The sequence below is a fragment of the Peromyscus leucopus genome, chromosome 2 (genome assembly GCF_004664715.2).
Source record: "Peromyscus leucopus breed LL Stock chromosome 2, UCI_PerLeu_2.1, whole genome shotgun sequence".
Classification (NCBI taxonomy): domain Eukaryota; kingdom Metazoa; phylum Chordata; class Mammalia; order Rodentia; family Cricetidae; genus Peromyscus; species Peromyscus leucopus.
The window spans coordinates 90,673,808-90,698,652 of record NC_051064.1 but is presented as its reverse complement, the minus strand read 5'-3'; the positions used below and the strand labels follow the sequence as shown (position 1 = coordinate 90,698,652).

The window sequence follows — 24,845 nt, the reverse complement described above, 5'->3', positions numbered from 1 at the left end:
CAGAAAGACAAACACAATATGTTCTCACTCATAAGTGGATATTAGATGCAAAGCAAAGGATAACCAGGCTACAATCTACAACCCCAGAGAAGCTAGGGCCCTAAGAAGGACACACATGGAGCACCCCAGAAAGGGGAAATAGTTAAAATCTCCTGGGTAAAATGGGAGGGAGGGTAGAAGGAAGGGGATGGGGAATGGAACATGAAGGATCAAGATGGCCAAGTTGGGGAAGGGACAGAGAGGGAGAGCAATGAAAGATATCTTAGCAGAGGGATAGGGAGAAACCTGGTGTTAGGGAAATTCCCAGGAATCCACAAGGAATGACCCCAGCTAAGACTCCAAGCAATAGTGGAGAGGGTGCCTGAACTGGCCTTCCCCTGCAATCAGATCCATGACTACCCTAATTGTCATTATAGACTCTACATCTGGTAACTGAAGGAAGCAGATGCACAGGTACAAAGCCAAGCAACAGGCTCAGCTCCTGGAATTCAGACGAAGAGAGGGAGGAGTAATCATATAATGGAGAAAACCACAGAGACAGCTGACCTGAGCTAGTGGGAGCTCAGGGACTCTGGTCTGACAGCTGGGGTACCTGCATGGGACCGAACTAGGCCCTCTGAATGTGGGTGACAGTTGTGTGGCTTGATTTGTTTGTGGGGCCCCTGGCAGTGGGACCAGGACTTACCCTGGGTGCATGAACTGACTTTTAGGAGCCCATTCCCTATGGTGGGACACCTTGCTCAGCCTTGATGCAAGGGGGGGGCGGGGGAATGGTCCTCCTGCAACTTGGTATGTCAGACTTTGTTGACTCCCCAAGGGAGTCCTTACCCACTCTGAGGAGTGGATGGGGGTGAAGGGGAGGCAGGAGCAGGAGAAAGGAAGGGAAAGGGAACTGAGGTTGGTATGTGAAATGAAAAAAAAATTAAATAAAAAAAGAAAGAAATCAGGGTTGGGGATTTAGCTCAGTGGTAGAGGCCCTGGGTTTGGGCCTCAGCTCTGGAAAAAAAAAATTTAAATAAATAAATAAATAAAAAGAAATCATGCAGAAACAACTCATGATCATAAACTTCCTATCACATACATATGAAAAGGAAAGCAGGTAACAGGATTAGATTAAAATACTAGCTTAGCCATTCACGGCAACAAAAGAATTATTGTAAACTGCCTTGTGAGGAAGTTCTAATAATATATATACAAAATTTGCATACCTATAAAAAACATTAAAAAAAGAAGTGGGGTGGATGGTTTTTGGTTGTTCCATGGGTTATGAATGTTTGTCATCATTTAGGGGGTTGGTTACAAATTGTTACTGGTCATAGTCATGGAGAAAGCTAAACAAAGGAGGTTAGACTCTGGGATCTCTTTCTGAAGGGAAAAACAAAACTATAGTATAGAAATGATGGGATAAAAGGTGGATTGTTGAGTCTACTTTTGAACAACCACTAGTCTCAAATATTTTACATTAGTATGGATTTTTGTACATTGATACAAATTTAAGGTTATTTTTGTTATACTGTATATATGTTTCTACTCTTGTTTAACATATTGTACCTGTGAAGCTCATTTAAATATGTAATGTAAAATTTTAGGCCTTGAAAGTTATTTAGGATAACAAAGAAATACAGGTTAATAGTCATCTATAACAATCAAACTTATAGTCATGTTAGGTATGTTTTCAAGGTCAAGCAGATATATTTGAGATAGATAGGTGATCTTCAAACACTTCAAAGACCTACAGAATATAACATTTAAAATTTTTTAATAATATAAGGCTTTTCATTGACAGTGAAAAACATCTGCTCCTGACAGTACCAATTTACCTCAAAAAAAAAGATGATGGACATTGAAAAACCTCCATATGAAGTTTGTTTTAATGTAGCAAAGCTAGCCATTTGGACAAGAAACTGCACTTGCCTCAGCTGCTAATACTATGCTGTCCAAACTGGACAATCAGGACACAAAAGAAAGTGACTGCTGAACTTTGCCAAGACAAGGTAGGCCAGTTCTTCAAAAATTCCTGCTTTATAAAAGCATCTGTCAGATATTCTGGGCCCATAGGCCAAAGATGGATGCCCCAATGTTACAGAGGAACCTTGATCCAGGTAGCCAAATGCCTCTGTCATTTCTTAGTTTTGGAAGTTACTTGCTCCGCACTTCCTGTTTACTCAGGTAACATTATATCTTTCTGCGGTCTCTGATGGAGTTGAAGATGAGATAGTTATAGTTTTCTTTGTTACCAAACTCAAAAAAGAAACTCACAAAAAAAGATATAAAATGTATAAGGTTGAGAGACATAAAAGTTTAAATTGTTTAAGAAAATGTTTTGAGGTTTAAAAAAATAGTTTTAAGATGGTAACACAAGTTATGATGAAAATGGTTTAGGTATAAAACTTTGAATTCATCAAGGTAAGATAGAAAATAGAGTATTTTCTCCAAATATGCCAAATATAAATGGACTGGACATTGTGAATGTAATTCTTACCTGATAATTGTCCTTACTATTTATAGTTTTATTATGTTAGAGTTAAAACCTTCCCTTTTTATTTAGACAAAAAAGGGGAAATGTTGTGGAATACTCCTCTACACTGTGTGAAGATGTGTCACTGTGATTGTTTTTTTAAAAAGCTGAATGGTCATTAACTAGGCAGGAAGAGGTTAGATGGGACTTCTGGGGACAGAGAGCTCTGGGAAGAAGAAAGGAAGAGTTTCCAGCTAGATGCAGAGGGAGCAAGACATGCAGGAGGAAACGTAAAAACCACAAGTCATGTGGTAACACATAGATGAATAGAAATGGGTTAATTTAAGTTGTAAGAGCTAGTAGTTAAAATCATTCATTGCTATTGCACAGGACCAGGTTCAGTTCCCAGCACCCACATGGTAGCTCACAACCCCCTGTAACTCCAGTTCCTGGAAACCCAATGCCCTCTTCTGACTTCTGTGGATACCAAGAATACATGTGTTGACATACATGTATGCAAAACACTCATACAACATAAAATAGAATAAATAAACCTTAAAAATTGTTTAAAGACATAGTTCAGTTATGACCCTTCCTTTGACTACAGACTGTTGAGATAATAAACCTCAAGGAATCAGAACTTCTCCAAGAATCTCATCCTAGAAGGAAAAGGCTTGAAGCTGATGCTAGCCAAAGCAGAAACCAATCTCTCAGAAAGCAATTTCATATAACGTTGACAACTTGTCAGACTATCTGACAGAAAAGACTGGAGTCATGGGCAGGACCACATGTTGACCAGGACTACTTAGTTATAAATACTCCTTGCCCTCTATTTAAACCTAACCCTCAGGACCCCAAAGATGGGCTGGGGAGTTAATGGACCCCTTTCTCCTGCCCAATGAGGCCATATTAAATAAACCCTTTCTCTAGCCTTTACTATTATTGTCTCTTTAAATGGCCTACTGTGGATGAGTGATTAGACCTAGCTTGGTAGGGGTGCCAGGGCTCTGAGACTAACAACATGGTAACAATTTCCTACTGCAGCCCAGGGTCCAGGCTAATTTTTAGGGCAGTACTACTAAAGCATGCAATCCCAAGGCCCAGTAAATGAGAGTGGCCTGCAAGCCTCCACTTCCCTGTCTCGTGTGGCTGGGCCCTGCTGGCACAGCCTGCTGGGGACGAGAAAGCAGTTAACCAAAGAGGAAAGCGGCTGCTTTGCAGGACTTGAAAGTGAGGCTCAGACTTGCAGTTTCTCTGAGATTATTTAGGCCCCAAAAGAAAGAAGGCATCCCCCCTTTTATACTACCTCATTCCCACCTTCTAGGAAGAGATTCTTAGTGTACTACCTAAAGAAACAGGAAGTCAGGCAATAGGACAGTTATTCAAAACAAATTTCCCATTTCCTTATGAAGATAATTTCACCTATGGACACTTATTAAGGTTTTGCTTGTCAATGACTGGATTTAGCAGGTGACATGTGGCACAAAATGTAGGATGCTTTTTGTAGACAATATCCAAATCCAGGTCACTAAGATCCACATTCTCAAAGATCAGAAGCATGGCCTAGAAAAACTGGGATATTCATACAATTAAGCTAAGTTCCTCTAGAACACTCCCAGGCACTGGAGAAGACAACCCTAAAAGTTTCTATTTCTAATCCTGGGGGTGTGGTCGACAATGGCCACAAGACTCTTCCCTATTGCAAAGATCAAGGATCAATGATACTATGGCAAATTCTGGATCATGGGTATTTCACTGGGACTCTGAGAAGTGAAGGATGGTACGTTGACCAAAAGTGACAGACAGACATACTGTGAAATGTGTACATGCTCATACCTCTCATAAGGACTTAAAAGGGCATTCCCCAGGAAGTCACAACCCTTGACAACTGCAAACTCTGGCTCTAGCCTTCAACAACAAGAAAAAGGACTTGGGAACGGTACCTCTGAATGGACACTTAGATCTCTGGAAGGCTAAACTACATTACCTAAGCTCCTGTCTATCACTGCCATAACAATGTGTGTCAGGCCCATGGTGGTAAACGGTCAGGGTCAACAGCGGCTTCTCAAGCTCATGTCTCCTTTTCACTACATGGCAGCTGTCAGACAACATCAAGTCTGTCTGTTCCAGGAATGAGGCACTGCAGTCAGGTCAGTGAGCGTCTACAAACACATCTTCACTGTGGGCACACAACAGGGATTCCTGCTACTCTGTATCAGAGCTCAGCAATTACAGACTGGGGTCCAAGCCCAGATTAGCCAGGGAGAATCAGACATGAGTGTTTACTTAATGCTTTTTACATACATTGCTACAAATGGTCTTTACTGGATGAAAATCTTTTTGTCAGGAGGCTCTTAGCCCTCAGAGCCCCATGGAACTATGCTAGGCTCTGGACCTAACAGCAACTCTCTCCCAAAATGCAGATTGGTACCAGCTTCCACCTTCAGTTCTTGTTCATTCTTTCCATCTTTATTTTTCCAGCTATGGAAGACTTTCCTGCATTAGTGGGAACACCAGAGTCTGCCCGTGGTTTAGGAATTAGTAGGAATCTCTGTGCAGAGATCCAAAGTGGGGGTTGTTTTCATTTTGGATAGTTTTGTTGTGGTTTGTTTATTCTAGCAATCAGAATTTTACTGGTTTTCCTCTCTAATTTCTCAACCAAACATTTTCTTGAACTTCTACCCTATAGACCATACAATCCAGCTCGACCACTCCTGGTAATGCCCAAAAGACTTTATCTGTAACTGCAGAGATACTTATACATCCATGTGCAATGTTGCCCTATTCACCACAGCTAGGGAAGATTCAACCTAAATGACCTGACAGATGGATAACGAAAAGATGGTACATCTGCACAATGGAATATTACTTAGCTGTTGTGGTAGTTTGAGTGCAACTGGCCCCTATAAACTCATAAGGAGTAGTACTATTAGGAGGTGTGGCTTTGTTGGAGTAGGTGTGGCCCTGTTGGAAGAAATATGTCGCTGTCAGGGTGGGCTTTGAGGTCTCATATATGCTCAAGATATTGCCCAGTGAGACACACCACTTCCTGTTGCCTTCTGAACAAGATGTAGCCAGCAACATGTCTGCCTGCACACCACCATGCTCCCCATCATGATGATAATGGACTAAACCTCTGAAACTGCCCTTGCCTCAACTGCTAACAGTATGCTGTCCAAACTGGACAATCAGGACACAAAAGAAAATGGTTGCTGAACTTTGCCACCATCTCAATTAAATGTTTTCCTTTACAAGGGTTACTGTGGTCATGGTGTCTCTTCATAGCAATAGAAACTCTAACTAAGACAGAAGTTGGTACCAGGGATTGAGGTATTGCTGTGATAGGCCTGATCATGTTTTTGTTTGGAGAAATTTAGACTTTGGTACTTTGGGTTAGGAAAGCAGTAGAATGATTTAAGCACTGCTTAATGGGCCATACTAGTAGGAACATGGACGACAGTGCTGAATGTGATTTGATGAACTGTGGGGATCAAGAGGTTTCAGAGAAGAACAATATTAATATGTGGCCTAGAGATCACTCTTGTGATATTTTGATGAAGAATGTGGATGCTTTTTGCCCTTGTCCAAAGAGTCTACCTGAGGCTTAAGTGAAGACTTTTGGATTAATTCCATCAGCAAAGGAAATCTCATATAGAGATATAGAGCATATAGACTCTGTTGTGTGGTTATTAGTGGTAACTCTAATGAAGATTTATCATAAAAAAAAAAAAAAGAGCAAGCTGAGCAGGGCAAATTACAAAATGTAAAATTTAAGAAGAAAAGGAACAACAAAAAGCAGAATGAAGTTAAGTTCTAGGTTCAAGAAGATAAACTGATTAAGAAAAATGGAATAAAGGGAGTGGTGAGTTCAGGGCAAGACCCCATTCAGCTAAATTTCCAACTTCTGAAAAGAATGTTTAAAAAGCTTAATGCCAGGTATGGTGGAGTATGCTTTTAATCTCAGCACTTGGGAGGCAAAAGCAGGCAGATCTCACCCAGATAAGTTTCCAACTTGTGAAAAGGAATTAAAGAAAAACTGTGTGGTGGTGCACAACTATAATCCCAACACAGGGAAGGTAGAGGCTGGCAGATGTCTGAGTTTGAGACCAGCCAGGTCTACAGAGCAAGTTCAAGGAAAGCCAAGCTTTGGCAGTGATGGTAACAAGCAAAAACAGAAAGCTGGTAAAGATGGAATTGAATGAGGGGGCCATGTTCCAGTCCCAGCAAGCAGCAGAACTTGGCAGCTTTGGCCACATGGTTCTGGCTTTAGAGTTCAGGATAGAAAAAATGGGTTATGGAATTTGTCTCCACACCTACGGAAAGTCACTCAGGCATGTGTCATTCAGGGGTGTCCCTGAATGGAGGCCTAATAGAGGCCATTGCATGAAGCTGTGAAGTTGAAGCCTGGATTGCCTTGGAGACCCCAAATGTTAGAGATGCCAGAGCCATAGGATACTTGCCAAGAAAAGCTGTTAACAGGGAGTGGAACCAGTCCAAGAGAAAGAATCGTGTTGCAGTTAACAAAGCTGGAAGGAATTGAAGATTTGAAGAGCACTTTGACATCAGACATGGAGATGCAGAGTTGGGTGTTTGCCCAGCTGGTTTTCGTCTTGCTTTGGTCCAGTATTTCCTCACTTTGATCCCTTCCCTGGGTTTTGGAATGGTAATATATATCCTGTGCCATTATATGTTGGAAGTATGTGATCTGTTTCTTTATTTTGATTTTATATGAGATTACAGTTAAGAGATTGCATGAATCTCTGAAGAGACTTTGAACTTTGGACTTGTAAACATTGTTGAGACTGTGATAGACTATGGGGACTTTTGAGGTTAGACTAAATGCATTTTGCATTATGATATTGTCATAAGCTTATGGGGGCCAGGGAGTAGAATGTGGTAGTTTGAATGTAACTGGCCCCCATAAGCTCATAGGGAGTGGTACTATTAGGAGGTGTGGCTTTGTTGGAGTAGGTGTGGCCTTGTTGGAGGAAGAGTGTCACTGTTGGGGTGGGCTCTGAGGTCTCATACATGTTCAATACAACCCAGTGAGACACACCACTTCCTGATGCCTTCTAATCAAGATGTAGCCAGCAACATGTCTGCCTGCACACCACCATGCTCCCTGCACATCACAATACTCCCCACCATGATGATAACAGACTAAACCTCTGAAACTGTAAGCTGCCACCTCAACTACATATTTCTTTTATAAGAGTTGCCATGGTCATGGTGTCTCTTCACAGCAATAGAAACCCTAAAACAAATGTAAAGAAAAATTAGATCATGAAATTTGCAGGTAAATGAATGGAACCAGAAAAAAAAATGATCCAAAGTAAGGTCTCCTAGGCTCTGCACACCCTCTCTCATATGAGAGTCCTAGCTTCAAAAAATGTTCTTGGTTGAGACAGGGTTTCTCTCTGTAGCCCTGGCTGTCCTGAAACTCACTCTGTAGAACAGGCTGGCCTCGAACTCAAGAGATCTGCCTCCCTCTACTTCCCAAATGCTGGGATTAAAGGCATGCACCACTACCACCTGGCCAAATTTTCTGTTCTGTATGTTTAACAGGAAGCATACACAGAAGCTGGGAAACTAGAAATGAGCCACTTGGTTGAGGGGGACACATGGGGATGCAGTGAAATACACGTGACATTAAAGTAGTGAGGGGGAATACTAACAACAAGAGTTCAAGTAGATAATGGAATGCCAGGGACGGGGAGTAAGGGGCCAAAAGAGACGTAACTAAAATAAAGTGTGCATGAAGAATCACTTGGGACCCTGTGATCTTGCATCCAAATAAAAATATATTATGTAACACAAGGTGGATAATAGAGCATATGTTATGTGATAGAACAGAGGAGAATATGGAAGGTAAAGCTCCAAGCAGTGATGAGGACAGGCATGGAGAAAAGAATAAGGAGTAGGTCAGCCAGAGCTAAGAATACACAAAGAAGCCTTCTGAAATCCCACTGGTTTAAACTAATTTTAAAAACATTTCTTAAAAGCAAGTTTGATGACCAAGGGTACCCCACATAATAAGCAATGTCCCAGAAGACAAGGGTTATTAAACAAAAATCTCAGTGCTGGACAGATACTGTGCTGGTTACTTTTTATCAACTTCACAAACTGGGGTCCAAGAACCTCAAAATTGAGAAAATGCTTCCGTCAGACTGGCCTATAGGCAAAAATCTGTGAGGCATTTTCTTGATTAATGATTGATGTGAGAGATCCCAAGGCACTGTGGGTGGGCTCATGCCTGGATAGGTGGTCTTGAGTTGTTAAAAAAAAAAAATAAGCTGAGCAAGTCATGGAGAGCAAGCCAGTAAGCAGCACTCCTCCATAATTTCTACTTCAGTTCCTGCCTCCAGGTTCCCACTCGGCTTGAGTTCCTGCCTTGGCTTCCCTCAGTCCTGGACTGTGATCTGGGCATGTGAGCCAAATAAACTCTTCCTTTCCCAGCTGCCTTCAGTGTTTATTACAGCAACAGAAAGCAAATAAGTTACTGGTCAAAGAAGCTCCAGAGGTACCCAGCTACTGTCACTGAATAGAACTAGATGTGAAGACCCTACTGCTGAAGATATCACACACTTTGGTTGCAGAACACAGAGAAATCCATGTTGAAATGACCAGGTAATTCTCATTGATGGCTAGATTTCCTAGTGCGAGAAGGTACAATATAGGCTGCTGGGGGAGAAAAGACCTGGGATAGGCCGTGAGTACTTAGAATGATCAGCTGGTATGTACTAGAATACAAAATTTGAGCAAAACTTCCAAGCTCCAAAACAGAAATAACAGCAAAACAAAACTTCAGGAAAGAATTTCCTTGGGAGTCCAACTCCAAATTGGCACAGATGAGAGACTCTCCTACAGCAGGTATCTAAAAACTCCCCAGTCCCACCTCTGGAGAGGCTCCAGATCCATGAAAGAGAATCATCTACCTTCTGCTTTGATTTTGCCAGGACAAGGAACTTACTGGTTCACCAAACATGCTTATGATCTCAGTATTCAAAATCGTTTAACCACTGAGAGCCCAATCTGCCTTCCTGCAGGTTTACTTCTTACATCAAAGCAACCCTAAAGAAACACACCAGACTTTTCATAAAAGCTCTTCATATATATTTCTATGCTGCTTAATATTTGAACACACATTTGAATAGTTGAAAGGATTCAAACATATTAAATGTGCAGCTTCAAGCAATGATTAAAGGAAAATAAATGAAAACTCTGTCCTGAGACTAACATATACAGAGTGTGTGATCCTAGAGAAGGCAAGAAATTCAGTTAAGAGCCAGTGTGACAGTTCAACAAGTAAAGTACTTGCCACACAAAGCTGGTGGCCTGAGTTTAAAACCCTGAAGCCACATAGAGGTGACAGAATACTGACTCCCCAAAGTTTTCTTTTGACCTCTGCAAACATTCTCCCACAAATAGTAATGAATAGGCTTTTTTAAAAGGAAAAAAGAAATCTTGGTTAAGAAGTACTTCTTAAGCTAAACATTGTGGTGATTTTTTTTTTTCTTTTGGTTTTCGAGACAGGGTTTCTCTGTGTAGCTTTGCGCCTTTCCTGGGACTCACTTGGTAGCCCAGGCTGGCCTCGAACTCACAGAGATCCGCCTGGCTCTGCCTCCCGAGTGCTGGGATTAAAGGTGTGCGCCACCACCGCCTGGCATGTGGTGATATTTTATTTGTGCTGAAATGTGATTAAAAGTAGATTCAATAACCTACCTCTTTATCTATATCATATCTATATCCTCTCTTTACTTTTCAGAGTACATTCACTAATCTACCCTCTATTCTATCATTTCTATTTCCTGTATTTCCATATCAAACATAATGGAACATGGCTGTAATTCCAGCTGCTAGGAAGACTGAAGCAGAAGCATCCCAGGTTTAAGGGCTAACTAGACTACATAAAAGTCCATGACCAGCCTGGGCACCCATATGGGACCCTATTTCAATACAGAAATAGAATAGGGAGTCAGGGGTGATAGCACAAACCTTTAATCCTAGCAAGTGGGAGGCACAGACAAGCAGATTTCTTTAAATTTGAGGCCAGTCTGGTCTATATAGTAAGTTCTAAGCCAGCCAAGGATACATAGAATATACCCTACCAAAATAAATAAACACACACACACACACACACACACACACACAACACACACACACACAAAGAATAAAGATACCAATGATAGTTTGACTCTTATTTTGGAGACAATGGTTTGAAATATCTACCACCAAGGAATTTTTTGAAACACTAAAATCTTCCTTTTTTTTTACAGTATTTCATAGACTCTTCCAAATTAAAGGCTTTTGAATTAGGAAAGGCTGAAATCAGCAGGAGTCAGATGCTGATACCACTTGTGAACTATGAGTCCTTATCTCATTAAGACTCGCTTTTTATGTCTGAAAAAATTGGTATTAAAAGGTAGAGAGAGGAAAGCCAGGCAGTGGTAGCACATGCCTTTAATGTCTGCACTTGGGAGGCAGAGACAGGTAGATTTCTGAGTTTGAGGCCAGCCTGGTCTACAAAAAGTGAGTTCCAGGACAGACAGATATACAGAGAAAAACAGTCTCAAACAGCACCTTCCCCCCCCCAAAAAAAAAAAAATAAGGTAGAGAACTGTGGTGGTTTGAATAGGAATGCCCCCACAGACTCATGTGTTTGAATACTTGGCCCATAGGGAGTGGCACTTCTAGTAGGTGTGGCCTTGTTAGAGTAGGTGTGGCCTTGTTGGAGGAAGTGTGTCACTGTGGAGGTGGGTTTTGAGGTCTCACATGCTAGGCCCAATGTGACAGCCTCTCCTGCTGCCTGCAGATCAAGATGTGGAACTCTCAGCTCCTTCTCCAGCACTGTGTCTGCCTGCATGCTACCATGCTTCTCGCCATAATAATGGACTAAAACTCTGAAAATGTAAGCCAACCCAATTAAATGCTTCCTTTATAAGAGTTGCCTTGGTCATGGTGTCTCTCCACAGCAACAGAAACCCTAACTAAGACAAGAAGAAAGCTCAGTCAGTGATGTACATGCCATACAAACATGAAGACCTGAGTTGAGATCTATAACTCCAGCTCTCGGGGAACATAGGCAGGTGGATCTCTGGAGCTCACTGACCAATCAGTCTAGCTGAATTGGAGAGCTCCAGGTTCAGTGGGAGACTCAGCCTCAAACTGTAATAATAATGACAATAATATGGAAAGCAACTGAGGAAGACACTCCATGTCAGCCTCCAGCTTCCAAATGCACATGCACAGGTGCACACACACAAACATATGTATACTCATATCATATACATAGAAAAAAACAGGATAAATAAAAGGTAGCTACCTCATAGGGTGTTAGATTAGTTAAATTAGATTATTCAGTGGCTATGTACATGGTGAACCAAAATGCACATTTCCCACTAGTTGTAATTACTACTACTACTATTATTTCTGCAGTTCAAAGAAATCCTAAGCATTATCTCCCCATGTGGCTTATAAATTAAGGTGTTTAAGACATGGCTATATTAATTTTAAAAAGACAAGAGCATTGATATGCCTACTTTCTAGTGTATAAATATGTCTCTGGAACTGCTTAGAACACTTCATAGCAAGAGAGCATCCCCATATTTGCCTACAAAGCATCTGCCTATGTCTTATGAAGACCTTTTTTTTCCTGTCTGCCACAAACACTAATAGCAGCTTTATATTAGTATATAAAGTGCCACATATTCAAACTCAGCAATCATAAAGCCTTCACACAAATTTAGAATTTTACATTAAGATACTTACAAATTCAGTTTTGTTAAGCTTTCTTGTGCATTATGTTTTTCTCGTTCATATGCACTTTCAACTTCTTTAAATTCATTCTTAATCATTTCCAGATCAGCAACAGCCTCTGCTTGGCTGGCTTTTTCTACTTGTAAAGCTCCTTCAAGGTCTCGAATCCGTAACTACCAAATGACAGAGAAGTAATTTTACAAAGCTAAGAAATGTATATCCATCTTAAATTGAATAGACTGTCTTATCAACAACAGATTATCATTTGTCTAAATATTTCTTTCTTTCTGTTTTGGTTTAAAAAGAAAATAAACAAGCTGGTCTCAAACCCCAGATCCTCCTGCCTCTGCCTCATTCAGCAAATCCTACCAACCTGTGCCAACATACATACAAGAAACATTATATGGACTCAATAGGTTATACACAGGAATGCACCCCTGGAGGTTTTTTTACTGTAGAAGAACCTTTATAGTCAAACAACATTATGTGACTGAAATACTCATGGTGATGACTTGATAGCTTGGATTTCCTTCCTACAGTCTGGAAGTGGGACAGTGTAGGAAATAACTACGAAACACAACTGGCTTGAGGTAGGTTTAAAGCTGGGTGACAGGTATACTGGGAGTTGATTTTAATAATCTGTCGACTTTTGAGTATATTTGAAATTCTGCATTATCAACATCTTAAAATTAGATGCCTTGTGTCTGCCAACAAGAGAATAAACACACAAAGTGCATTCTCTCAAAACAATGATATATAGCTCTTCAATAGCTATATACCACTTCAAGGAGAGCCTGTAATATTCTCTGTGGGATATTACAGAATAATGTATTGCTCATACATCCTGAAGACAGCAAAGTCTAGACCAGTATACACAGGATGCTGAACTTCTGTTTGGTTGAAAAACAGTGAAAAGAACAAGAATAAGCAGACAAGGGGGGGAATAAAATACTCTGCAAAGTGTCAAATGCTAATGCTTCATCTTTTTCAAGATGCTGCAATTTGGCTCTTGAATCCAAGTGTCAAAAGTCTAGTGCCCAGAACAGCACCATCATGTAGTACAACAGACCCTCAGAAGGTGGGACCATGTGGTAGGCCCTTCCATGGACAAGAATGTGGCCTCAAAGTAGACTGTGGGACACTGCTTCGTCCTCTCTCTTGCTTTGCTTCCTGGTTCATGAAGTGAGAGGTGAGTGTACTCCCACCAGACAACCAAAGAAATGGGGCCACTCAATCATGGACTTAAGAAGCATGAGCCAAATAAAACCTTATCTCTTTAGAGTTAAGGTTCTTAGGTTAGGTTGTCTCATGTATTCCATTAGAGTCACAGAAAGCCGACTAATAGTGACACAAGCCATTGGGTCTCTGTCACAAACACTACAAATGCACCCACAGATGAGACAAGACTTCAGAGCAGACAGTAGTAATATTCTGGTCTGAGGCTACAGAGTGCCAACACCTCCCCTAATAGAGCACCCGAAAGTGTACCCTTACCCTAAATACAGTGAGTGTCAGAGCACTGTGTCATCATTCCCAACACGCGCCTTAGCTGCCTAGCAGTTACAACCTGAGAAATTCTTGCCAAAAAATATGTTTGCATCTTACCTGAATAATTTCAGAATTAAATTTTGATTCCAAATGTGCTGCTCTTTCTGCTTCAATGTTCTCTTCTAACTTCCTCACTCTTAGAGTAGTTGCCTAAAAACAAGTCAAGTTTAAACACATAAACATTGGCATTAAAAGCACATAGAAAACACTAATCATGGAATTGTGACTTTAGATGACTTCGACTGTGCAGCCAGGATGGCTTAGAACCCGTGATCATCTTGCTTCAGCATCCCAAGTCCTATTACAGGTATATCCCACTGTACCTGTCTAGTCCCGTTCTCCTACTTCGCAGGTGGGGACTGTGACAACAATGCCCAAAAAGAATGTTCCAAAGCCTTGGTTTTCTTTTTTAATCTTACAGAGGTACAGTTTACATGTAGTTAATTAGGAAGTAACGGACTTCTGGCACACATGTCCATGGCAGCTGTTATAATAGTACAGAGTACAGACTTACATGTCTGCTTTGTTCCATGGTCCTTCCTAGACACACTCCTGGTGCTCTCATACCAAGAAGTCATTCTGCTTAGGGATTTCATCATTCTGCGTTTCACAAGCACACAACTCACAAGACACTTTTGTACACTGTACTACTTGATTTATTTAGATTTTACAACCTTATCAGTATTTTTTTCTTGACACAGTCTCACAGTGTAGCCACAGCTGGACTAGAATTCATAGCTATGTGTCTGTCCCAGCCTCCCATGTGCATGTCTAGCATGCCCAGTCCTTTCAATTTTATTTAAGATTTATTTTCATTACTTTAAATTGTGTGTAGGAGGGGATGTAGGTGCATGTGAATGCAGTGCCTGTGGTGGACAAAGGTCCTGGATCCCCTTAGAGCTTGAGTTATAGGCAACTGTGAGTCACCCAACATTGGTGTGAGGAATCAAACTTAGGTCTTCTACAAGGGCGGTCAATGTTCTTAACTGCTGAGCCACCTTTCTAGCCCCCCATCAATATTTCTTAACAATTTATTACATTAGGAAATAGTTCCCAGAGGCTGACAGCAGTAATTCCAAATTTGAAAACTAAAGGTGATTGAAATCCAAAAAGACAAAATAATACCTTGTATAACTGTGGTAGTTTGAATGAAATTGGCCTCATAGGCTCACGGACAGTGGCAATATTGGGAGGTGTGACCTTATTGGAGTTAAGTGTGGATCTGTTTGGAGGAAGTATGTCACTGAGGGTGGGCTTTGAGGTCTCAGATGCACAAGCCGGACCAGTGTGTCTCAGTCTCTTTCTGCTGCCTGTGGATCAAGATGTAGAGCTCTCAGCTCCTTCTCCAGCACCATGTCTGCCTGCATGCTACCATCCTTCCAGTCATGACAATAATGGACTAAACCTTTTAACTGTAAGCCAGCACCAATTAAATGTTTTTCTTTACAAGAGTTGCCATGGTCCTGTTATCTCTTCACAGCAACAGAAACCCTACCTAAGGCAATAACAATCTCTTTTCTTTTAAATAGTTCTTGAAACAGGGTTTCTCTTTGTAGCCCTGGCTATCCTGGAACTCACTCTGTAGACCAGATTGGCCTCACATTCACAGAGATCTGCTTGTCTGTGCTTCTCAAGTACTGGGATTAAAGGCGTGCACCACCTCCACCCAACTAACTTTTTTTGTTTGTTTGTTTGTTTGTTTGTTTGTTTTTTGAGACAGAGTTTCTCTGTATAGTTTTTGGTGCCTGTCCTGGATCGGGCTCTGTAGACCAGGCTGGCCTCAAACTCACAGAGATCTGCCTGGCTCTGCCTCCCAAGTGCTGGGATTAAAGGCACTGCCTGGTTTAACCCATATCTTTTTTCATTTATTTATTTTTTGGTTTTTCAAGACAGGGTTTCACTGTGTAGCTTTGCGCCTTTCCTGGAACTCACTCTGTAGCCCAGGCTGGCCTCAAACTCACAGAGATCCACCTGCCTCTGCCTCCCAAGTGCTGGGATTAAAGATGTGTGCCACCACCACCCAGCTAATATAGTCTTCTTAAAGATAAAATTTTGACATTTATATCCTCTACTACTATATTATTTTGAAAAACAAGTATTCCACTCAAAAACTAGTAAATAGTAATAGTCTAATGTGAAGATTCAAACAAAACTCTAAAAAATGGGAAATGATGAAATTTGAATACTTGATAATACTAAAGAATAATTATATTTTTAAGATTAATTTTCTATGTATGAATGTTTTGCCTGCATGTCTCTAAGTGCACCAAGTATTACCTGGTGCCCTCAGAGTTCAGAAGGGACATCGGGTCCCGTGGAACTGGAGATACAGACAGTTATGATCCACCATGTGGGTCCTAGGAATTGAACCTAGCTCCTGTTCAAGAGCAACAGTGCTTTTAACCACTGAGCCATCTCCTCAGCCCTTATTATTACTTTTAAGAATATAGTTAATAGTGATAGTTTAAACCTTTTTTTTTTCTTTTTTTCTATTTTTTTTTTTTTTTTTTTTTTTTTTGGTTTTTCGAGACAGGGTTTCTCTGTGTAGCTTTGCACCTTTCCTGGATCTCGCTCTGTAGACCAGGCTGGCCTCGAACTCACAAAGATCTGCATGGCTCTGCCTCCCGAGTGCTGAGATTAAAGGCGTGTGCCACCACCGCCCGGCTTTTCTATCTTTTTTTTTTAAAAATTTATTTATTAATTATGTATACAGTGTTCTGTCTACATGTATCATTACAGGCTAGAAAAAGGCACCAGATCTCACTATAGATGGTTGTGAGCCACCATGTGGGCACTGGGAATTGAACTGAGGACCTCTGGAAGAACAGCCACTGCTCTTAACCTCTGAGCCATCTCTTCAGCCCTTTCTATCTTTTTTTAATGTAAGCTAGAGTACTCACAAATGAAATTATATTTGGATTGGATTTAAATATATTCAAGCTGCCATGAATATTGGCCACTGCTGATAACTAATGAAAAGAGACAGGCACACAGGGGTGGTCATTACAGTATTCTCTCTGCTTTCATGTATGCCTAAAATTTCCCTTTAGTACTTTGTATAGATTTTTGGATTGTATTTTATGTCTGAGTGTTTTGTATGCATGTGTGCCTGGCGCCCACGGGGGTCAGAAGAGAACATCAGATGCCCTGGAAATGGAGTTCCAGGTGGTTGGTCCTCAGCAGAACAAGTGCTCTTAACTGCTGAGTCATCTCTCCAGCCCCATGACAACAGTTAATTTGTAATTTTCGGGGTTTTGTATTGTTTTTTGATATTGTTATTGTGTTTTGTTGTTGTTGCTGTTTTGTTTTGAGGCAGGGTCTCTCTGTGTAGCCCTGGCTGTCCTGGAGCTCACCATGTAAACCAGATTGGCCTCAAACTCAGAGATCCACCTACCTCTGTCTCCCAAGTGCTAGGATTGAAGGCATTTGCCACCATGTCTAGCCAGATATTTTTATTTTATGTGTACAGTTGTTCTGCCTGCCCGTAAATATGTGCACCATTTGTATGCCTGGTGCCTGAGAAGGTCAAGCAGAGGGTATGGGATCCCCGAAACTGGAGTTACAGAGAGTAGTGAACCACCATGCTGGTGCTGGGAATTGAACCCAGGTACTCTAGAAGCATTTAGTTGGGGGCTTGCTTCCAGATTCAGAGTGTTAGCCCATGATCATCATGGCAGGGAGCATGGCAGCAGGCAGACAGGCGTGGCGCTGGAACAGTAGCTAAGAACTTACTTCTGATCCACAAGATGGAGGCAGAGAGAGACTGGGCCTGGCATGTGCTTTTAAAGCCCACCCCCAGTGACACACCTTCTCCAATAAGGCCTTACCTCCTAATCTTTCGTAAACAGTCTACCAACTGGAAACCGAACATTCAAATATGTGAGCCTGTTGGAGCCATTCTTAATCAAACACATGCACATACACGCGTGCGCGTGAGCACACACACCTAAACAGAACTAAAATAATGAAAAGACATAACAATGACACAACTTCTGCTTCCCATTGCTAAAAAATAGTTCCTTTTAACTTCTGACTTTACATTCTCAGAACAGCGGACTCCAGAAGTTACGGGTATAAATCATGGTGCATAGTATAGCACGGAAATTCTTATGCATAGCACAGACTATAATAAACAATAACCTAGAAAGATCTATACTAATAAAAAATTTATGTAGAGGCTCAGCAGTTAAGAGCACTGGCTGCTTTTCTAGAGGTCCTGAGTTCAATTCCCAGTACCCACATGGCAGCTCATAACCATCTATTATCAGTAGTCCCATGTGATCTAATGTCCTCTTCTGACTTGCAAATGACATTCAGACAAAATATACAATACATAAAATACATAAAATACATAAATAAATCTTCAAAATTGTGTAAACCCTACAAGACGAAGTTAACTGTCAGTACATAATATGTTCATTTTAGATTATGTGGATCAGAAAGCTAGCCAGTCACAAGGAAATAGTCCATGGGCATTGGGAAGAAGATTTTAAAAACTAATAAAGGACAAAGAAATTAAATCAGTCTAACAGTGTCTAAGTATTTTTTCTCAATTGCCAAAACGCATATGAGTAAGTTTATTTATCTAAATGTTGGACTTGTATTTTTTTTCAAGAGGGGGATGCTTGCATAACTATATGTATACACATGCATGAGGAGACCAGAACAACCTTGGTGCTAATTCTCAAGCACCATCCATGGCTTTTGGGTTGGTTTGGGTTTGGGTTTTTGGAGGGAGGTTGGAGACAGGGCCTTCTGTGAGCCTGGAACTCACCAAGAAAGCTAACCTGGGTACCCAGGGAGCACCAGGGACTCAACTGTTCCCTTTTCCAGGGCTGGGATCAAGTGCAAGGTAAGCACTTTAACCAACTGAGCCATTTCCTCAGTCTTAAATTTTATTAAAATACAGAATGTTCCATAATTCTGATAAAATAATCAACAAAATATTTTTATTTCTTATATGTATAATCCAGTAACAGTGAATGACCTGTTCCCACTCGAAACACCAGGACGAAGTGCCAGTCTCCAGGGGACAAATGGCAGGGGTTAAAGGAGTAAGCCGGAGTACACCTTTGTCTTCACACCTTCCCTTTTGGAAGGAAACTCAAAAAAAAAAATTAACATGCTGTTTATTATTGCTACAGCTATCAACAAATCAGCAAGGCAATAAAAACCATCAAGTCTTTAAACAAACACATCCCAAGAGTGAGATTTTTTGATAGGCATAATAAAATAAATGCCCTTCCTCATAACTTTTTATATCTTCTGCTCTGGTGAATTAACTCTTAAATCCAGCAGAGGGTGCTACAGTAACATCAACCTGCAATTCTCTCATACATTTACACACACACACACACACACACACACACACACACACACACTCACACACACACAAACTCATACATATCCTGTAATACCAAAGAATGCTAGTACAAGTCAATAAATGTGTCATTGATATTTTATTCTAACATAATCACAAAATTACTGGCAGAAAGTATAACATAATTGTGATTAAAGTTAAAATTCAATCCAAATTCTTAAATTGAACTATATACAAGTTAGTTATCAATATATAACTTGGCCAGTAATAAAATATTATCATATACTGTATGTTTGTCAACACTGAAAACAGCAGGCTTCTACATATCACATTGAACCAAACATATGATTCTTTTTCAGTGTTTGTACATTTATTTATCAGGGTCATATGTGCATGCAGAGGTCAGAAGACAACTAGTAGGAATTGGTTCTCTCTTTCCACCATGTGGACTCTGGGAACCAGAATTAGGAGTAGATGTTGAGCCATCTTGCCAGCCCAAGTATGGAGTTCTTGTATAATACATATCCTACTATTTATTTGAAGATTGACATGTCCTTTATGACAATAATCTTGTTGAGAGATTTTGTTTAGTAAGTACTATGGATAAATATAGCTCTTTTTATCTGTTTTGTATCTCACTAAATCTCATTAAAAACAATCAGATAATTACCCTTAAAGTGAGTTTTCAATCTTCAAATAAAACAATGTCTAGAAGGCTGTTGCTACCCAGGCTTGGGAGCACATTACTTATCACAAACCAGGCATGAGCTGCCAATTCAATTCAGCAGCAGAACTAAGCAAATACCCCCAGATGGTCTCTATACCACATCTGCTCCTACAGCTTGCATGGGCTTATTCCTGAAGTTTCATGATAGTTATGAAAATATGTGTCAGTGAATGTGCCCAAAGTCTGAACAAGACAACTAAAACTATTATGCTCTTTTCTCCTCAAATACAATATATTTAGCTTAGGAGCATATGTGGATTAAGAGGAATTAGTCAAGGAAAATTTTCTGTACACTAACTAATATAAACATAAACACCACAAAATAAACAGCAAGAAAACTGGGAGGAAATCTCACCCAAGTGCCTAGTACTTAGCCACTGCCCCTGAGTAATCTATATAGGCCTGGATCTGAGACATTTTCAGCTGGCCGAAAAATATCAACAACTCACGTAAGTGGAAAGGGATAATTATTTTTCCAGATTTTTATCATCTAGTAATTCCTGTTCTTGGACAACTTTATAACCAATATGGTAATAATCCATCTTCTAAAGGTGATTCTGAGAAACTGAATCATCACAAACTGATTAATTCTATAATGACTCTTCAATAATCCGTTTTATTTTTTTTTATATTTTTAAAGGCTAAGAATAATTTATTATACATTTGTTAACATTTAATCACAATATTATTCCTCAACTGCCCGGAGGAGGAAAATTAGTCACTAAACTTCAAGCTTTGGTTTTGTGTTTGAGACAAGGTCTCCCTGTGTAGCCCTGCTTGCCCTTCAACTCACTATGTACACCAGGCTACCCCTGAACTAACACAGATCCGCCCACCTCTGCCCTCTGGGTGCTGGAATTAGAATCATGCAATACCACAGCCAGCTAAACGTGGAGCCTCTGAACTGAAGGCTTCAGTGAGATGGCTCAGCAGGTAAAGGTCTTTGCCACCAAACCTGATGTCCTGAGTGGGACCCCTGGGAACCACATGATGAAAGCAGAGAACTGACTCCAAAGTTGTCCTCTGGCCTCCCTATGTGTGCTACAGTACACACACACTCAAACACACACACACACACACACACACACACACACACAAATTACTTATAAATGTAAGAACTTATAAAGGCAAACAACCAAACACCTCCAAGTTATTTTTACTATCAAAAAAACAAACAAACACCTCCCAAGAGTCAACATTTCCAGTTATTTAAAAGATAGAAGCACTATATCACACCATTTAACCAGAGTCATATATTGAGAGGGTCACAACTAAGAATAATCTATGAGTTCTTTACTACTTATTATCCTTGTTCAATTACTTTACTGTCAATTATCTTAAAGGTAGTATTATTTAATTAGTCTGACCATTAATGTGGACTCTTTTGTATACATGTTTATGTGCATGTATGTACATGTACATGCATATTTGTGTAGGATGGTGCATATGTGGGGGTATGTGAGGGTACGCGTGCATGTGTGTGCAAGTGTATGAACATGTATGTAGAGGCCAGAGGATAATCTTTGATGCTATTCCATGGGAGCCTCCACCTTGTCTTTTCAAACAGAATCTCTCACTGGGACCTGTGGCTTTCCAATTCCATTAGGCTGGATGGCCAACAAGTCCCGAGATCTCCTGTCTCTGTCTCCCCAATTCTTGGATAACAAGCATGCATGAACCAGTCACACCTGGCTTTTTATGTGGGTTCTGGGACTGAAACTCAGCTTCTCATGTTTGCACAGCAAGTATTTCACTGACTGAACAATATCTCTCTAGCACTTGGAGATACAGGTGTGTGTGTGTGTTCATGAGAGATATACATACATATGTGTACATGTACACATATATGTGTACAGGCATGCATGTGGAGGCCAGGTCAACTCTGACCATCATTCTTCAGGTCTATCTGCTGTGGGATGTTATTCTGTATGCTGTAAATATATGTTGCTCTGATTGGTTGATAAATAAAGCTGTTTGGTCAATGGTGAGGCAGAATAAGGTTAGGCGAGACATTCCAACTAGAGAGACAGGAAGGAGAAAGACAGAGCAGAGGAGACACTGCTAGCTGCCGCCACCAAAGCAAGATGTAAAAGTACTGATAAGCCACCAGTCACATGGCAAATGGGTTAATTTAGGATGTAAGAGCTAGCTAGTGAGAAGCCTGAGCCATTAGGCCATATAGTTTGAAAATACTATAAGACTCTGTGTGTTTATTTGGGTCTGAGTGGCTGCAAGACTGGGTAGAACATGGGAAAATTTCCAGCTACATCTGTCCCCTTCTTTTTTAAAACAGAATCTCTTACTGGTCCAGTAGCTGACAATTAGGCTAGGCTGTCTGGACAGCTGTAGAGGCATGAGGTCCTTGTGCTCACAGATAAGCACTAGGGAAACCAAGACAGTTAAGCATGCAGGGATGAGATGTATATCTGTTTTCCACTCAGAAAACTGGGAGTGGATAGTTAACAGCCTGAATCCCCCAGACTGTTAGGCTTATCCCAAATTCTCCCTCCCTAGACCTTCATCTTGAGCATTGTTTCTCAGTCAATAGGACCAACCCATCCTTAGGGGAGATGCCACATGTACATTATAGCGTGGTGACCTCTATGATGACCCAGAGCACACCAGATCCTCCCCTAGGCCCTTCAGCTATAGAACCCATTCTTAAGGAGGAGGTCACACATACTTTGCAAAAGTGTTTCAATATAGCCACACCTTGAACTTTATTGTGGTAACTGTCACCAGGAAACTTTTTTCCAAAGTTGTACTGTGTTTAAATATGACTAAAATAAACTGCCCGTTGTCACACTCTAGAAGTTTGAACCAACACCAGCTACTGAGTCCTGCTGAAAGGGACTTCCTTCTGGCCTCACATAGATTGTTACTCTGCCAGCCCTGGCGTTTGCAGAGACCCCATAGACACTGAGTCAAGGGATCTGGCTCTCTCTGCTTCCCAGTGCTGAGGGTACAAGTACATGCTCCATAGGCCCGGGGATCAAACTCAGGTCCTCGGACTACATCCCCGTCCACTGCGGGCTGTCAGTCCTGTCCACTGCGGGCTGTCAGTACTCACCTTGCTATGTTTCTGGCAAGATGGTTAGCAGGTAAAGGGACTTACCTCTAAGCCTGATAACCTGAATTTGAACCCATGTGGTAGAAGGAAAGAACCAACTCTTTAAAAAAAAAAAAGTCCTCTGACCTCCGTATGTGCCACACACACACACACACACACACACACACACACACACCACACCAATGTAAATGTAACTCAATAAAACACTTGACACCAATTTTCTTACTCAGCAAGGACTGAATAACAAAGTAGATTTACTCACCTTATAAACAGTTCAGTGGACAAAAGTTCTACTATGTTTAGGTATTAATAATAAAAAATCAGATAACAAAAATGGAAATATTAGAGTAAGATTCATGGATCACAGCTTTTGCTTAGTGTGGTACTACTAACTTAGGTTCTTTGAAAACTGCCTTTACACTTGCTGCCAAGCCTGAGAAGCTAAGTTTGATCCCAGGATCCTAAAGTACAAGGAGAGAATAAATTCCTGTCAGCTGTCCTCTGATCCACATGTGTTTTACAACACATGCACACGTGAGGACACATACATACATAAATAATGAACAAGTAAATAAATGCAACTAAAATCTTTAATTGTCTTTACCTTTTCTTCAAAAACAAACAGTATTGCCAGGCAGTGGTGGTACATGCCTTTAATCGCAGCACTCGGGAGGCAGAGACAAGTGGATCTCTGTGAGTTCAAAGCCAGCCTGGTATACAAAGTGAGTTCCAGGACAGCCAGAGATGTTACACAGAGAAACCCTGTCTCAAAAAAACAAAACAAAAAACAACAAAAACAAAACAGTATTTTACAAATTTTATGTATTTCCAATTTCAAAATCCATTAGGAACATAACATATTGTATTTAAATGTATAATACTTGTAAATACGACCGAACAATCCAAGTACTTTGTCATTTACCTACTTTATAGTTGGCAATCGGCACAACTGAGCACTTCAAAATAATGCCCTACAAACGCATGAGGCTTTAAAAAGGTGGACTTAGAGGTCGCTCCATGGGCCTTACGAAAGTGACCGGCCCTTCCCTTTTCCCTCAAGAGGAGCAGGCCTTCAGTGCCCAGGCTGCTTCCCCTGCTTCTGCTACCAAACAGGGCCGACAGAAGCAATGCATGTTTATTTCCAGACAGTCGCTCTCCACTGCAACCTCAACAGACGACTCTTCCATTCTCTCGGAATTAGGTTTGCATCTTCTCTTGTCTCTTTTTTATTGCGTTAAGACTTATTTCCCATGATAATAAACTCTCCTTCTTATAAAGAGCTTTACAAAGCCACAGACATTCTTTTTTCCAGTTCACTTCCCCCCGGTCCCACAGTATCTAGCACCACATTTGTAAAATTGGACAGGGAGTTTGTTTTTTTAATCTAAGAAAGTATTGATCCATGTTATAATGACAAAGCAATGTAATGGTATCACATTTTATAAGTATATTATATTATGTATACAGATGTCTACATAAACACTCTTTTACCCAGGCACATAAGAAACTACCTCATACAACATTAACTGTTAGAAAATATTTACCAAGAAATAATTAATTAGTTAATTTAACTTAAAAGATTCACCAAAATGTAAACCACATACTAGGCTAACTATCCATTATATTAGATGCTCTAGCTTGATATTACTGATATTAAAAATGTTTTTATTAAATTATTAGAAATTTTCTTCTTTATCATTATAGATTTTTCTATAATTCTTTTAAAATACCACTTACAATTATTTAAATAACTAGAATTATTGGTAATGGTCTACGAAACTGAATATAAGACTAGTAAAAATTATATCTAGAAATTTAACTTCTTGTTTTTTATGTTGCCATCGAGGCAAACAGCTAAATATATTCATTTCAAAGCAAAGCAAAATGTAAAGGCCTCTAAATACAAAACTGACAGATGAGGAGATGGCACTGACCCAGGTTGTATAAATAGACTAAAAATAAAAAC

General features: G+C 40.4%; 1 protein-coding gene across 4 annotated transcripts in view; it reads right to left on the bottom strand.

Annotated features, from left to right (window-relative positions):
• Positions 1 to 24,845, bottom strand: part of Ccdc171 (coiled-coil domain containing 171) — a 318,485-nt gene that overhangs the window by 244,067 nt on the left and 49,573 nt on the right. For all 4 annotated transcript variants that reach the window (XR_003734921.2, XM_028873279.2, XM_028873278.2 and 1 more), the window contains 2 exons: positions 13,820 to 13,912; positions 12,227 to 12,387 (listed from right to left, as the gene is read on the bottom strand). Coding sequence is in view for 3 of the 4 variants with exons in the window: in XM_028873279.2 (XP_028729112.1) it covers positions 12,227 to 12,387; positions 13,820 to 13,912 (254 nt within the window). In the remaining variant the exon portion in view is untranslated. The remainder of the gene's footprint in view (positions 1 to 12,226; positions 12,388 to 13,819; positions 13,913 to 24,845) is intronic.